We start from the raw sequence: 17,495 nt of genomic DNA on the forward strand, positions 1-17,495 counted from the left end.
AGAAATGTCAGCTGTTAGAGACCTTTTGGGAAATAATCTGACAACGGCCAGCAGTCCCTTTCCTGATGACCTAGCTGACAGAAATAAAGGAATATATGTCCTATGAACTTTATTGCAGCATTATTTGTTCTATCAAAGTGAATGTTTGTCAAGAAGGAAATAGATACACCCCCCCCCAACTATGGAATATGACACAGCTATTGTAAAGATTGAAAGATTGGGTTAGAGACACACTGGTTGACTTGGATGAGTTTCCATGAGATATTGTTGAGTAAGAAAAGCAAGATGGAGATAAGAATGTTTAAGATTCTAGTTTTGTAAAACAATATATGTTTATGTGCATGTGGGTTTTTTAATAAGATTAAATAAGCATAAGGAAAAGATGGAATGATGTCAATTAAGTTAGCAACATAAATTACCCTGGGGGAGGGGTGAAAATAGAGGAGTATGTAACAGAGGAGAGGAAGGAGGATGAAAAGGGGAAGGAACCAAAACGCTAAAGGAAAAATTGCATTAAAAAAAAGGTACAGGGGCTTCCCTGGTGGCGCAGTGGGTGGGAGTCCGCCTGCCGGTGCAGGGGACACGGGTTTGTGCCCCGGTCCGGGGGGATCCCGCATGCCGCGGAGCGGCTGGGCCCGTGGGCCATGGCTACTGGGCCTGCGCGTCCGGAGCCTGTGCTCTGCAGCGGGAGAGGCCACAGCAGTGAGAGGCCCGCGTACCGCAAAAAAAAAAAAAAAAAAAAAAGGTACATATGTATTTTTGTAAAATTATGTGTGTGCTTGTAAGTTTACATACAGCCAATCCTCATTATTTGCAGATTCCGTATTTTTTAACTTGCCTACTTACTAAAATTTATTTGTAACCACAAACCACTATTTAGAACACTTTCAGGTCATTCAGACACACAAATGCTCAGACTGGGGAAAATGTTTGAGTCACCGAATGTGCACCTTCCCAGCTAGGGCAGAACAAGGTGACCCTCTGCCTCCTGTGCCAGCTCTCAAAATGTCAACAAATGTCCTTTTCACAATCTACTTACTGCCATGGTTTTCATATTTTTGTGCTTTTTGTGGGTGATTTTGCTGTTTAAAATGGCCCTAAGCAGAAGTGCTGTCTAGTGTTCCTAAGTGCAAGGCTGTGATTACCTTACAGAGAAAATATGTGTTAGGTAAGCTTCCTACAGGCATGAGTGACAGCCTTTTTTTAAATTAAAATTTTTTTTTTATTTTGGCTGTGCCGGGTCTTAGTTGCGGTGCACGGGATCTTTGCTGTGGCATGTGGACTTCTTAGTTGTGGCATGCGGGATCTAGTTCCCTGACCGGGGATTGAAACTGGGCCCACTGCATTGGGAGTGTGGAGTCTTAACCACTGCACCACCAGGGAAGTCCCCTGAGTGACAGTGTTGTTGGCTGTGAGATCAGTGTTAGTGAGTCAACACTATATATTAAATAAAGTGTCTTTAAACAGAAACACACAAAAAGCAAGGTCATATATTGATCAGTCGACAAAAATGTTGTGACCAGAGGCTCACAGAAACCCATCCCTGTGTTCCCCCTAGAAGCAGTGGTTCAATATTCACTAAGTCAGAGTTCGTGGCAACTTTATAGAACTTAACTACCACACATAACAAGAACCAACTGTATGTAGCACACATTTTTAAAAAGATGAGGTGAAACTAACACAACGTTGTAAATCAACTATACTGCAATTAAAAAAATAAGATGAGATGAGGGAGAAATTATCTTGCTGAAATACTAGAGCATTATTAATAGCTACATTTATCGATTCACAGTCATTTTATTAAATCTTCTGATTAGTTCCGATAGTTTGCTAATTTATTTGGATTTTATACCCTACGATGATGTCACATTTTAGCTTCATCATTTCCAACAGCTGCTTCTTGGTATTTTTTTCATGCCTTCATATATTACCAATACTTTTTAAAAATAGGGGGAAATGGTGAAAATGAGCCTCCTTGTAATATTTCTGAATTGAAAAAGAATACCTGGAGCACAGGTCACAAACTCTAGTGCCCTGTAAGGCCAGGCATGTCATTTAACACAGTCAAGTGTTCTGGAAGCGCCCCCTTGTGGAGGCTGCACTATAGTATTGCGATTTTCAGTGCTTGCAACTACGGTAATTCAAAATTTTTGAATACAGTGTGTGGGACAGATATAGTAGTAGGGCTACCAGTTTATGGCCTCTGCTCTAGAATTTTGCCACCGAGTATAATGTTGACTTTTTAAAGACATAGTTTTTTATTATCTTGCCAGGGTAACGTTAATAGTTGTTCCTCATCACAGCAATGGCTGCCGACGTGTTGTATGTACCATTTATTCAAGTGTTAGTTGGAAATCTGAATGTGCTTGAAATAAAAATCAAAAATTATCGGGATGATACACACAGCTACACAGTGGAAATAATAGCTTCTAGTAAACTCCAAGCAGGCAACATGCCTGCGTGGTTCACAGTTCAGTATGTTAAATATATATATATATATTATTAAGCACTTTAGAAAGAAAAAATAGGCTTGGTAAAGTTTTTATTAGTTTGGTTTAATTCTTAGTTTCAGTTACATTTTCCAATGTCTTTAGCAAAAGAAAGACAGATAGATATATAGATGATAGATAGATAATAAATTAACTAATGAAAGAATTAAGGAACTTCAAAAGTGATATAAATCACATAACCTAGGGAAATCTTTCTTCTTTTTAAGTCTGTTGAATGTTTGGGACTTAATTTTCTTGCAGTTATACTAAACACACACACACACACACACACACACACACACACACACAAACTTTCAAAAACTGTTCCGCTGGCTCATCTATATAAAATGTAGTTATCTGTCTCCTCGGCAGCAAGGCACTTACTGATCTGCTAAGAACAGTCAGAAACATAAGGACCTGCAGGAGCCAGGCATCAATAAGGAAGCAGGAAAAGTAAAACCTGATGGGCACGGTACACATAGTAGCTGACTGGAGCTGGGATGTCCTCTCCAAAGCCAGTTTCTACTGTGTATCACCAACCCATTGTTGTCCTGTGGGAATGTAAGCAATGTGGTCAGATTTCCCAATCCCTCAAGAGAAGTCAGAAATCAAGATTTTTATGTAAGTTTTCCCAATTTTTAAACTATTCAGGCAAATTTAATAGGTCAGTGAACTGGATTTGACCCTCAGATTAGCAGTATGCAACCTCTAATCAGAGGACAAAAAGTTTCTCCTGGTAAGGGACCTAAGAGGTTAAGCATGCAGAAATCAGAAGCATGTTGATTACTGGAACGTTAACTGATACTAGTGGTCCAACGCTATGAAATCTCTTTTCCTTCAGAACCATAAAGATAGTCCCAATTTCAAATGTCTTCTAAAAATGCAGCTCTCTGCCAAGCAGTCTCACATGTAGTTTATCAAATGAGCCAACATTCATTTAGTGCTTGTTATATTATTTAATGTTTTAAAATTCAAGAAGTCAATGCCATTATGAATTTTCAAAAAGCTGACTCCCTAATTCCAAAAGAGAACGCTGAACTTCCTGGGTCAGGAAGGGGCGGAGGGGTGACTTCTCTAATGAGAACCATCTCCACCTTCTGGCTCAGATGGGAAATGCAGCAGAAAACACTACGGAGCCACTTTGGTGCCAAAGCACTCAAGGACTGAAGGCTTTTTGAAATGACTAAAAAATTGGAATTTTAGTATGTATACTTTTTGACTAACTATATACATAAAATGTTCTTAGGTTCATATGTAGGGGACTTACTGTATGTGTATCCTTAGAACTCTATCCCTACTGTTGAAAAGAGGAAACTCTGTAATTCATGTCCCACATGGTTCTAATGTTAGTTTGGTAAACACCCAAAAGAAGCAAGAAGAAAACATAAAGGATGGATGCTTGCAGTCTGTAATACGGGAGGGTACTCAATGTATTCTGAATACGTATCCAGTTCTCCCTAGAGCAATCACTGCTAACATTTCAGAGTTAATATGCCCAGTTTCCATGCAGCCTTAGATATTTTTGTATGGAAGACAAACACACATGTAACCACTTTCTTTTTTAGGTAACTGGATGTGAGAGGAGGATATGACTGTCGTGATTTAAGTAAGAGACACTAAGGGAAGGTGGAAGAATGAAAAAAGTATAAAGAATAAGTTGGACACTCCAAATTTGACCTGGAGCAATATTCAAATTTATTTCTTAGCAACTATTATTCATCTGAACAAGATTTTATCACAACAATAGCTATATTTAATTTTGTTTTGTATCATAGCACCTGTAGTGGGCTCAGTGGTGGCCCTTAAAAAGATAATCCATGTCCTAATCCCTGGAACCTGTGAATGTGACCTTATGTGGGGGGGGGGGGAAAGCCTTTGCAGATGTAATTAAGTTAAGGATTTAGGGATGGGGAGATTATCCTAGATTACGTGAATGAGCCCTAATGCCATCACAAGTGTTTTTATAAGAGAAAGGCAGAGGGAGATTTGATAGACACACAGAAGACTCAGAAGAGGAGGAAGCCATGTGACCATGAGGGAGATTGGAGTGAGGCGGCCACAAGCCAGGGACACCTGCAGCCACTAGAAGCTAGAAAAGGCGAGGGACAGATTCTCGCCGGTACAGCCTCTGGAGGGAGCACCACCCTGCTGACACCTCGGTTCCAGACTTCTGGCCTCCAGAACTATCCCATTCTTTAAATTTAGAACTTTGTAGCTATTAAGAACTTTATATAACTGACAAAAGAAGATACCATATGTCATCCTGTCATTGAAGGCTAATTTATATGGTGAAAACAACAAAAAGTGGGCCAGTTTATCCAAAGTACAGAATGCTTCCTGTTTTTCTCCTTCCTGAATTCCCCTCAGGGTGCACTGTCCGTGAGCCACTGCAGTGGCTAATGGCTGGAATCTTGTACAAGTGGAACGGCAGGCAACATTTTTTTCTTAACACAACAAAATACATTATAAAAACAAATTTCAGCAGTTTCTTCAAACATTTTAAAGAAGCGGCTACCATAAGTGTAAAATTACATACGCGGCTCACATTTTATTTCCAGTGGCCAGCAATGACCTAGACGGCGTGGCAAAGAGTAAAAGCCCCCCAAATGGTGGCTATCATTTGTGTGACAGGAATGGGAACGACATTCCTTTGTGAAGATTAACAGTGCTTAACAGTGAACGTTGAGAATTTATACAGTACCCCGTTGGTTTCTGTAAGCCCCTCAAGTTCTTTCTGCAACAGGAAGAGCTAGAAAATAACAATTCTGGAGGAAAAAGAGGTAGCAGCTATTTTAAGGAGAGGTTTTACATTCGTCACTTCAGGCTTGGTACCACGCTCAGAAATAGAAAACTGTGCCAAGTTTCCAGACTCCCATCTCGGTGCGTGCCCTATGGCAGCTCCCAGGACCTGCGGCCAAACCTGCGGTCTTTCCCGAAAACTTCTCAATTTCTTCCCAAAGGAGAAAGGCCCGAGTCTGCGAGGCTCCGGCGCCACCGACCTCCGCGCTCCGGGTGCCCAGTCCAGCCCCAAAGGCGGCTCGAACAGCACACTCGCGGAGGCGGGCGCGCCGCAGGAAAGCCCCAGGCCGAAGCCGCCCGACGCCTGCAGGGAGCGGCGGCTGGACAGCGAGCCACCTGGGTCGGCGGCGGGCGGACCCAGAGCCGGAGACGCCAAGCGCCCGGCGCGCAGAGACCAGCTCAGGGATCAGCAGCCGGAGGCGGGCTCCACTCCCCTTTCGAATCCCGAACGGGGCTGATGACGAACACAGGGAGCGACGGACGTACACACGCCCCGCGCTCGCACGACAGTACCGTGCAGGGAGCGGGAGGGAGCCTCGGTCCGTCACCGGCACGACCAGCGTTTCGCGTCCTCCACTCCCTGCGCTCCCGCCACTTCGGCAACCCGACACCCGCCTACCGCCTCCGTCCGAGGCCTCCGCCGCTGCGAGGCTCGCGGCTTCCCTCCTGTCTCTTTAAATGGTGGGGCCAATGGGCCGCCCCTGCAGCTGCTACCGGGGTGGCCCCGCGCGCCGCTACTGAGGGGCGAACCAAGATGGCGGCGGCTTTGGCTCTGTGAGGAAGACGGAAGAGGCGACGGAAGAGGCGGCGGCGGCAGGGGAAGAGGCGGCGGCGGCGGCAGGGGAAGAGGCGGCGGCGGCGGCAGCGGCGGAGGGAAAAGGACTCCCAGTAGCCAAGAGCGCTCGTGCGCCAGGGGGCTCTCGGAGTCTCCCGCGTAGTGGTGGCAGCTGCAGCAGGACCAGGCGCCGGTCGGCTTCGGACATTTGAAGCAGGGGAGCGGAGCGCAGTCCCCGGCTGCGGTGGCAGGGCCAGGTATAAGGAAGGAAAACATGGCGGCGGCGGCCTGAGGAGGCGGCGGCGGCGCGGGAAGCAGCTTCACGGAGATCATGGCGGAGGCGGGAGCAGGGCAGTGAACGGCGCCGCGAGTTCCTAGCGCGGCGGGGCGGGAGGCTGCGAAGCGCTGCGTGGCCCCCTCGGGGCGGCCGGCCTCGCCGGGCCTGGACAATAGCGCCGAGGAGCCGGAGGCGAGGAAAGGCGGGGGCCAGAGCTCAGGCCCGGCGGCGGGCCATGAGGGCGGCAGCGCGGCCCCGGGGCGGCCAGCGGCGGCAGTGAGGCCGGGGAGCCCTCCGCTCGTGGGCGTCCTCTCGCCTCGGCTCCCGCCTTCCCCGGACCCCCTTCCCGGGCGACTCCGGCGGGGCCTTTGCCCCAGTCCCCGGGCGGCACGATGACCGACACCCGGCGGCGGGTGAAGGTTTACACACTCAACGAGGACCGGCAGTGGGACGACCGGGGCACCGGGCATGTGTCGTCCGGCTACGTGGAGCGGCTGAAGGGCATGTCCCTGCTTGTCAGGGCCGAGAGTGACGGTTCTCTACTTTTAGAGTCCAAAATAAATCCTAATACTGCATACCAGAAACAACAGGACACTTTGATTGTGTGGTCTGAAGCAGAAAATTATGACTTGGCCCTTAGCTTTCAAGAAAAAGCTGGATGTGATGAAATTTGGGAGAAAATATGTCAGGTTCAAGGAAAGGACCCATCAGTGGACATCACTCAGGACCTTGTAGATGAGTCTGAAGAGGAGTGTTTTGATGATATGTCATCGCCAGGTTTAGAATTGCCATCTTGTGAATTAAGTCGCCTTGAGGAAATTGCAGAACTTGTGGCATCATCTTTACCTTCCCCCCTGCGTCGTGAAAAACTTGCACTAGCACTGGAAAATGAGGGTTACATTAAAAAGCTCTTAGAGCTTTTTCATGTGTGTGAGGATTTGGAAAATATTGAAGGACTGCACCACTTGTATGAAATTATCAAAGGCATCTTCCTCTTGAATCGAACTGCTCTTTTTGAAGTTATGTTCTCTGAGGAATGTATAATGGACGTCATTGGATGCTTAGAATATGATCCTGCTTTATCACAACCACGAAAACATAGGGAATTTCTAACAAAAACAGCCAAGTTTAAAGAAGTGATTCCCATATCAGATCCTGAGCTGAAACAAAAAATTCATCAGACATACCGAGTTCAGTATATACAAGACATGGTTCTACCTACCCCTTCAGTCTTTGAAGAAAATATGTTATCAACACTTCACTCTTTTATCTTTTTCAATAAGGTAGAAATTGTTGGTATGTTACAGGAAGATGAAAAATTTCTGACAGATTTGTTTGCACAGCTAACAGATGAAGCAACAGATGAGGAAAAAAGACAGGAATTGGTTAACTTTTTAAAAGAATTTTGTGCGTTCTCCCAAACGCTACAACCTCAAAACAGAGATGCTTTTTTCAAGACTTTGTCAAACATGGGTATATTACCAGCTTTAGAAGTCATCCTTGGCATGGATGATACACAGGTGCGAAGTGCTGCTACTGATATATTCTCATACTTGGTTGAATATAATCCATCCATGGTACGAGAGTTTGTCATGCAGGAGGCACAACAGAATGATGATGTAAGTAAGAAGTTAACAGAGCAAAAAATAACCAACAAGGATATTTTGCTCATCAACCTCATTATAGAACATATGATTTGTGATACAGACCCTGAACTTGGAGGAGCAGTCCAGCTTATGGGCCTCCTTCGAACATTAGTTGACCCAGAAAACATGTTAGCTACTGCCAATAAAACAGAAAAGACTGAATTTCTGGGTTTCTTCTACAAGCACTGTATGCATGTCCTTACTGCTCCCTTACTGGCAAATACAACAGAAGACAAACCTAGCAAAGATGATTTTCAGACTGCCCAGTTGTTGGCACTTGTATTGGAATTGTTAACATTTTGTGTGGAGCACCATACCTACCACATAAAGAACTACATTATTAATAAGGACATTCTCCGGAGAGTGTTAGTTCTTATGGCCTCGAAGCATGCTTTCTTGGCATTATGTGCTCTTCGTTTTAAGAGAAAGATTATTGGATTAAAAGATGAGTTTTACAACCGCTATATAATGAAAAGTTTTTTGTTTGAACCAGTAGTCAAAGCATTTCTCAACAATGGATCCCGCTACAATCTGATGAACTCTGCCATAATAAAAATGTTTGAATTTATTAGAGTGGAAGATATAAAATCATTAACTGCTCATGTAATTGAAAATTACTGGAAAGCATTGGAAGATGTAGATTATGTACAAACATTTAAAGGATTGAAACTGAGATTTGAACAACAAAGAGAAAGGCAAGATAATCCCAAACTTGACAGTATGCGTTCCATTTTGAGGAATCATAGATATCGAAGAGACGCCAGAACACTAGAAGATGAAGAGGAGATGTGGTTCAACACAGATGAAGATGACATGGAAGATGGAGAAGCTGTCGTGTCTCCATCTGACAAAACTAAGAGTGATGATGACATTATGGATCCAATAAGTAAATTCATGGAGAGGAAGAAATTAAAAGAAAGTGAGGAAAAGGAGGTGCTTCTGAAAACGAATCTTTCTGGTCGGCAGAGCCCAAGTTTCGAGCTTTCCCTCTCTAGTGGAACAAAGACTACCCTCTCTAGCCAGTCACCTGCAACAAATCTGCCTGGTTCTCCAGGCTCACCTGGATCCCCAGGATCTCCAGGCTCTCCTGGATCCATCCCTAAAAATACATCTCAGACGGCAGCTATTACTACCAAGGGAGGCCTCGTGGGTCTGGTAGATTATCCTGATGATGATGAGGATGATGATGAGGACGAAGACAAGGAAGACACGCTCCCTTTGTCAAAGAAAGCAAAGTTTGAGTCATAATGGCAGCTGCCTGTGATCAGCACCTGTTGAGAAAACTGGTTCTCTACCCCTCCCCACTACAAATCTATAACAGAGCAGTGGCCTCTTGTGAATGACTGATACAGCTCAGCTCGCACACTTGACTTCTGCTCATCAAGTGCCAATTCAGTGGAGCAGGAGGAGGGGATAATTATACATTTAGGGGGAAGACTTACACCTTCGAGGTCTAAGCTTGGACCACACATTGCCCTTTTCTCAGGGAAGGAAATGGAAACGAAAAGCCAACAGGGCAGGGGTTTTGTAAGTGGAACTCTGGATTGAATGGTCAGTTGCTACAATCAGAATATGCTTTCTCGGACCATGTTTGAGACTCAGAAGAATAGGCTTTTCTGCCCTAATTCTTCACTAGTTAAGAATGCCAGCAGTTTCTTTGTATAAAGAGACCTGCCTTTAAAATCGTACATTCTGAACATTTTAGTCAAGCTACAGCAGGTTTGGAAAAACCTCTTCGGGGGAGGGGCGAATATGAGGTTTCCTCTTTTTTATCTGTTCCCTTTGCCCTTCAAACTGCAGATTTTTTTTTAAGTGGGGATTTGTCCCTACTTGATTAAAGATTGAGTGGAATTCTAAAAAAAAAAAAAAAAAGGGAATCCCAATAAGGTTAACAGCTGATCTTTCAGCAGAAACACTGAAAGACAAAAGGCAGTGGCAGAACATATTTAAAGTGATGAAAGGGAAAAAACTACAACCAAGATGACTCTACCCAGCAAGGATCTCATTCAGATCTGACGTAGAAACTAAAACCTTTAGAGACAAGCAAAAGCTAAGAGAATTCAGCACCACCAAACCAGCTTTACAACAAATGCTAAAGGAACTTCTCTAGGCAAGAAACACAAGAGAAGGAAAAGACCTACAAAAACAAACCCAAAATAATTAAGAAAATGTTAATAGGAACATAAATATCGATAATTACCTTAAATGTAAATGGATTATGCTCCAACCAAAAGACATAGATTGGCTGAATGGATACATAAACAAGACCCATATATATGCCGTCTACAAGAGACCCACTTCAGGGACACATACAGACTGAAAGTGAGGGGATGGAAAAAGATATTCCATGCAAATGGAAATCAAAAGAGAGCTGAAGTAGCAATTCTCATATCAGAAAAAATAGACCCTAAAATAAAGACTATTACAAGAGACAAAGAAGGACACTACATAATGATCAAGGGATCAATCCAAGAAGAAAATATAACAATTGTAAATATTTATGCACCCAACATAGGAGCACCTCAATACATAAGGCAAATGCTAACAGCCATGAAAAGGGAAACTGACAGTAACACAATCATAGTAGGGGATTTTAACACCCCACTTTGACCAATGGACAGATCATCCAAAATGAAAATAAATAAGGAAACACAACCTTTAAATGACGCATTAAACAAGATGGACTTAATTTATATTTATACAACATTCCACCCCGAAACAACAGAATACCCTTTCTTCTCAAGTCCTCATGGAACATTCCCTAGGATAGATCATATCTTGGGTCACAAATCAAGCCTTGGTAAATTTAAGAAAATTGAAATCATATCAAGTATCTTTTCTGACAACAATGCTATGAGACTACATATCAATTACAGGGAAAAGAAACTGTAAAAAATACAAATGCATGGAGGCTAAACGATACACTACTTAATAACCAAGAGATCACTGAAGAAATCAAAGAGAAAATCAAAAAATACCTAGAAACAAAGGACAATGAAAACATGATGACCCAAAACCTATGGAATGCAGCAAAAGCAGTTCTAAGAGGGAAGTTTATAGCAGTACAATCCTACCTCAAGAAACAAGAAACATTTCAAATAAACAACCTAACCTTACACCTGAAGCAATTAGAGAAAGAAGAACAAAACAACCCCAAAGTTAGCAGAAGGCAAGAAATCATAAAGATCAGATCAGAAATAAATGAAAAATAAATGAAGGAAACAATAGCAAAGAACAATAAAACTAAAAGCTGGTTCTTTGAGAAGATAAACAAAATTGATAAACCATTAGCCAGACTCATCAAGAAAAAAAAGGGAAAAGACTCAAATCAACAGAATTAGAAATGAAAAAGGAGAAGTAACAGCGGACACTACAGAAATACAAAGAATCATGAGAGATTACTACAAGCAACTATAAGCCAATAAAATGGACAACCTGGAAGAAATGGACAAATTCTTAGAAAAGCACAACCTTCCAAGACTGAACAACGAAGAATTAGAAAATATAAACAGACCTATCACAATTAATGAAAATGAAACCGTAAATAAAAATCTTTGAACAAACAAAAGTCCAGGACCAGATGACTTCACAGGAGAATTCTATCAAAACGGTATTTGTTTGGACATATTTGACAGATATCAAATTCTATCTATCTCTATTTAGAGAAGAGCTAACACTTATCCTTCTCAAACTCTTCCAAAAAATTGCAGAGGAGAAACACTCCCAAATTCATTCTACAAAGTCACTATCACACTGATACCAAAACCAGAAAAAGATATCACAAAAAAAGAAAATTATAGACCAATATCACTGATGAATATAGATGCAAAAATCCTCAACAAAATACTAGCAAACAGAATCCAACAGCACATTAAAAGGATCATACACCAGGATCAAGTGGGGTTTATCCCAGGAATGCAAGGATTCTTCAATATATGCAAATCAATCAATGTGATACACCATATTAACAAGTTGAAGGATGAAAACCATATGATAATCTCAGTAGGTGCAGAAACAGCTTTCTACAAAATTCAACACCCATTTATGAAAAAACTCTCTAGAAAGTAGGCATAGAGGGAACTTACCTCAACACAGCAAAGGCCATATATGACAAACCCACAGCCAACATCGGTCTCAATGGTGAAAAACTGAAACCATTTCTGCTAAGATCAGGAACAACACTAGGTTGTCCACTCTCACCACTATTATTCAACATAGTTTTGGAAGTTTTAGCCATAGCAATCAGAGAAGAAAAGGAAATAAAAGGAATCCAAATCGGAAAAGAAGAAGTAAAGCTGTCACTGTTTGCAGATGACATGATACTACCCATAGAGAATCCAAAGATGCTACCAGAAAACTACTAGAGCTAATCCATGAATTCAGTAAAGTAGCAGGATACAAAATTAATACACAGAAATCTCTGGCATTCCTATACACTAATGATGAAAAGTCTGAAAGAGAAATTAAGGAAACACTCCCATTTACCACTGCAACAGAAACAAAAAAATACCTAGGGATAAACCTACCTAAGGAGACAAAAGACCTGTATGCAGAAAACTATAAGACACTGATGAAAGAAATTAAAGATGATATAAACAGATGGAGAGATATACCATGTTCTTGGATTGGAAGAATCAACATTGTGAAAATGACTCTACTACCCAAAGCAATCTACAGATTCAATGCAATCCCTATCAAACTACCAATGGCATTTTTCACAGAACTAGAACAAAAAATTTCACAAGTTGTATGGAAACACAGAAGACCCCGAATAACCAAAGCAATCTTGAGAAAGAAAAACAGAGCTGAAGGAATCAGGCTCCCTGACTTCAGACTATACTACAAAGCTACAGTAATAAAGACGGTATGGTACTGACACAAAAGCAGAAATATAGATCAATGGAACAGGATAGAAAGCCCAGAGATAAACCCACGTACATATGGTCACCTTATCTTTGATAAAAAAGGTAAGAGGGCTTCCCTGGTGGCGTAGTGGTTGAGAGTCCACCTGCCGATGCAGGGGACACAGGTTCATGCCCCGGTCTGGGAAGATCCCACATGCCATGGAGCAGCTGGGCCTGTGAGCCATGGCCACTGAGCCTGCGCGTCCGGAGCCTGTGCTCCGCAACGGGAGAGGCCACAACAGTGAGAGGCCCGTGTACAGCAAAAAAAAAAAAAAAAAAAGAGGTAAGAATATACAATGGAGACAAGTCATCGTCTTCAATAAGTGGTGCTGGGAAAACTGGACAGCTACATGTAAAAGAATGAAATTAGAACCCTCCGTAACACCATACACAAAAGTAAACTCAAAGTGGATTAAAGACCTAAATGTAAGGCCAGACACTATAAAACTCTTAGAGGAAAACATAGGCAGAACACTCTATGACATAAATCACAGCAAGATCCGTTTTGACCCACCACCTAGAGAAATGGAAATAAAAATAAACAAATGGTACCTAATGAAACTTAAAAGCTTTTGCACAGCAAAGGAAACCATGAACAAGATGAAAAGACAACTCCCAGATGGGAGAAAATATTTGCAAATGAAGTAACTGACAAAGGATTAATCTCCAAAATTGACAAGCAGCTCATGAAGCTCAATATCAGAAAAACAAACAACCCAATCCAAAAATGGGCAGAAGACCTAAATAGTCCTTTCTCCAAAGAAGATATACAGATTTCCAACAAACACATGAAAGAATGCTCAACAGCACTAATCATTAGAGAACTGCAGATCAAAACTACAATGAGTTATCAACTCACACCGGTCAGAATGGCCATCATCATAAAATCTACAAACAATAAATGCTGGAGAGGGTGTGGAGAAAAGGGAACCCTCTTGCACTGTTGGTGGGAATGTAAGTTGATACAGCCACTATGGAGAACAGTATGGAGGTTCCTTAAAAAACTAAAAATAGAATTACCATATGATCCAGCAACCCCACTACTGGGCATATACCCAGAGAAAACCACAATTCAAAAAGAGTCATGTACCACAATGTTCATTGCAGCTCCATTTACAATAGCTATGACATGGAAGCAACCTAAGTGTCCATCAACAGACGAATGGATAAAGAAGATGTGGCGGGCCTTCCCTGGTGGCGCAGCGGTTCAGAGTCCGCCTGCCGATGCAGGGGACATGGGTTCGTGCCCCAGTCTGGGAAGATCCCACATGCCGCAGAACGGCTGGGCCCATGAGCCATGGCTGCTGAGCCTGCGCATCCGGAGCCTGTACTCTGCACCGGGAGAGGCCACAACAGTGAGAGGCCCGCGTACCAAAAAAAAAAAAAAAAAAAAGATGTGGCACATATATACAATGGAATATTAGCCATAAAAAGAAACGAAATTGAGTTATTTGTAGTGAGATGGATGGACCTGGAGTCTGTCATACAGAGTGAAGTAAGTCAGAAAGAGAAGAACAAATACCGTATGCTAATACATGTATATGGAATCTAAAAAAAAAAAACATTGTTCTTAAGAACCTATGGGCAGGACAGGGATAAAGACGCAGACATAGAGAATGGACTTGAGGACACGGGGAGGGGAAAGGGTAAGCTGGGACGAAGTGTTAGTGTGGCATTGACATATATACCTTACCAAATGTAAAATAGATAGGTAGTGGGAAGAAACCGCATAGCACAGGGAGACCAGCTCGGTGCTTTGTGACCACCTAGAGGGGTGGGATAGGGAGGTTGGGTGGAGACGCAAGAGGGAGGAGATATGGGGATATATGTATATGTATAGCTGATTCACTTTGTTATAAAGCAGAAACTAACACACATTGTAAAGCAATTATACTCCAATAAAGATGTTAAAAATAAAATAAAAATAAAGTGCTTCCGTCCAGTAATGAGAAGTCAAAGAAATCACAAAATACTTTCAAGAACAATATGCTGAATTGCCCTCTGACCCAGAGACCATTTGATCCTATGTTGGCTTTTGCTAAATATTTGTTTCATGCTTCTATTTAACTGTTCACTGATACTTAACCCCTCCCTCATTTAGATTATAAAGCATGTTGCAGGTCTATATCCTACAGTTCTTTCAACACACCAGGGTGCCTAGTTCATGCCTGAGATCAGAGAGGGTACTAAACAAGCATGCTGTCCAAATCTATGAATAAATAGTGAATGTCCTCAGTCCTCTCAATTATTCCATTCCGGCTATGCCAATCACAGAGCCTGATGAGTCCTTGGCTTTGGTATCACGTGGCAAGTGCACACCCAACAGCCATGCTCCCTTTGTCCCTGCAGGCTGTGTGCCTAGTCCCTGGGAACTAATCCTGGTTGGTCTAAGCCAGTCATGGCAGTAGCATTCCTCTTGCCTAGGAACTGGTCTAAGAGGGGATATATATGTATATGAGACTTATGTCTGGCCAATGAGATGAATGAGGTGTTAAAGGAACGTGCACTAGAGATTTCAGGATAGATTTTCCTCCCCTGTAAAAGAGAGAGACGGTTCTACAGGAGAAGCCCCTGTTTGCCCCCTTGGCTACTTTTCTAATTTAGACACTGTCTTTGAGAATATGATGTTTGGAACTGAAGCAGCCATCTTGAGACCATGAGACAAGTTTGAAGACAAAAAGTCCTTGCTGAGGCTATGCCAAGGATGTTAGGAGGATGGAAAGAATCTGGGGACTTGATAAAATAACTGAGCAGCTAAGCCAAGCGTGGGATCACTTGCCTCCACATTCCTTATTATAAAAACAGAAGCTGCCCTTACTCTTGGACCTCTTTGGTCAGAGTTGCCGTTACTTGCACCTGAAAGCATTCTATCTGATTCATATTACTCTCACGAAAATTAGAAGTAATTATGTCTCCTCTCTTCTTCCAGGAAGGGCCGTATGATATAATGGAGAGAACCTCTGTTTTGGAGCCAAAGACACTCTCATCAGTCAGAATTCCAGCTGAGTAACCCTGAGCAAGTTTTTTAACTTTCAGAGTTTCAGCTGCATCATTAACTGTAAAATGTAGATAGCAATGCAGATTTCATAAGCTTACTATTATAGAAAGTAAAAAATAATTTGCACATAAGTTACTCAGTCTGGCACATAGCAGGTGCTCAATAAATGCTAACTGCCTTGCTTCCTTTCCCTCCATGTGATCCCTGTGTGGAGTAGAAGATTCGGTGAATTTTTTGTACATAGGGAAGCACACCCCTATGGAAATGTCAAGAAGGAATGATTTCTCACTGTCTTTCTCATTTGAAGACAAGAGCAGGGATAGGGACGGCTGTCTGTGTGGGAGAGAGGCTGCAGCTCAAAGAACAGCTTATGACGAGCAGGCCGATCTATGCTGCTTGCATACAAAAAAATACCCTAATTTCGTAGCTGCAACACCCTTTTGTTGAGTCTGGTGCCTTCTGCGACTCAGCTTCCCTGTAAAACATCTGCTCGAGGCCTCAATAGAGGCCCCCCTCTTCTGAGCTGCTTCAGGCCAGGAGAGTCTGTTCCCCAAACTGCCCACAGCTGGGAGCCTCTGAAGTGTGGACTCCACTGCTCACTTGGCAGTGATCCTGAGTGAGCGTGCGTGCCTGGGAGCCTCAGGGTGCCATGGGCCTGTAGAAAAGCAGCAGGCAGTCTGCAGGCCGTGTTCCAAAGCTGACTTTGGACACACACGTGGACACACCCAGGACATATGCCTTCCCTGGACACACAGATATGGCCCCCCACACACGTACACACACACACACTTCCCAACCCTGGTGAGTAGGCACAGTGACAGCCACCCTCTGGAGAGCTGGAAGCCTATCTGGGACCATACACCCTCTTCCCTCCCTCCTGAAGTCAGGAGACAATGTTAGTCTAACTCACCAACTCACCTGCAAACCCCAGCCTGAGAGGTAGGGCAGAATAGTGGTTAAGGGGCTCTACCCCCAGCTCCAGGAATTACAACTTACATGACGTTGAACCAGTTATCCAAACTTTCTTGGGCTCTTTTTATCTCATCTGGAAAATGCAGATAATAATAGAATTGTGATGATGTGTCTAAATGTTCCAGCACTGTGTTTGGCGTGTGGTATGTGCGCAGCAAAACAGACTAAGTCCCAAAGCATAATTAGGAAGAGACAGCTCCTCCCACCAGAGGACCACTCCAAGGTACAGCCCATCCAACCTGCCACCTTAACAGGCCAGAGCTCACAAGACTAACACGTCCACCAGCCCAAACTACTTGTCAAACACCTCCTATGTGTATGCAGTTGGGATTCAACAGTGAACAAAGATCCTTGAAAGCTTACAGTCCAAAGGAAGAAACAAACTCAAAGACAAAATCATAGCCTTGAATTGTGATAAGTGCTATGAGGGAAAAGAAGGAATGTGGGCAGTGGGGGTGGGAGTACCATTTTATCAGGAAGTCAGATAAGACCTCCTGCTGAGAGAATGACACGTGACCATGGAGGAGCTCAGTGACCCTCCAATGTTGGTTGGATGAGTAAATGCCCCCTACCCCAGAGGTGGCTCTGACAGTAAGATGAGTTCTCAGGGCAGAAGATGAAGAGCTCTGATGATG

At 43.1% G+C, this 17,495-nt stretch overlaps 1 protein-coding gene across 1 annotated transcript; it reads left to right on the plus strand.

Moving 5' to 3' along the window:
• The first annotated feature begins 6,019 nt into the window (after nucleotides 1-6,019).
• Nucleotides 6,020-9,836, plus strand: LOC132508228 (serine/threonine-protein phosphatase 4 regulatory subunit 3A). The gene is made up of 2 exons (XM_060128229.1): nucleotides 6,020-7,959; nucleotides 7,999-9,836. The coding sequence occupies exons 1-2, from the start codon at nucleotides 6,733-6,735 to the stop codon at nucleotides 9,232-9,234; spliced, it is 2,463 nt and encodes an 820-aa protein (XP_059984212.1). The 5' UTR covers nucleotides 6,020-6,732; the 3' UTR covers nucleotides 9,235-9,836.
• The last annotated feature ends 7,659 nt before the right edge of the window (nucleotides 9,837-17,495 follow it).

This window comes from Lagenorhynchus albirostris, chromosome 17 (genome assembly GCF_949774975.1).
Source record: "Lagenorhynchus albirostris chromosome 17, mLagAlb1.1, whole genome shotgun sequence".
Taxonomy (NCBI): domain Eukaryota; kingdom Metazoa; phylum Chordata; class Mammalia; order Artiodactyla; family Delphinidae; genus Lagenorhynchus; species Lagenorhynchus albirostris.

Coding starts and splice junctions, on each gene's coding strand:
- LOC132508228 (XM_060128229.1), top strand. CDS start 6,733: ATGACCGACACCCGGCGGCGGGTGAAGGTTTACACACTCAACGAGGAC. Junction 7,960..7,998: donor AGGCACAACAGAATGATGAT/GTAAGTAAGAAG, acceptor ATAACCAACAAG/GATATTTTGCTCATCAACCT.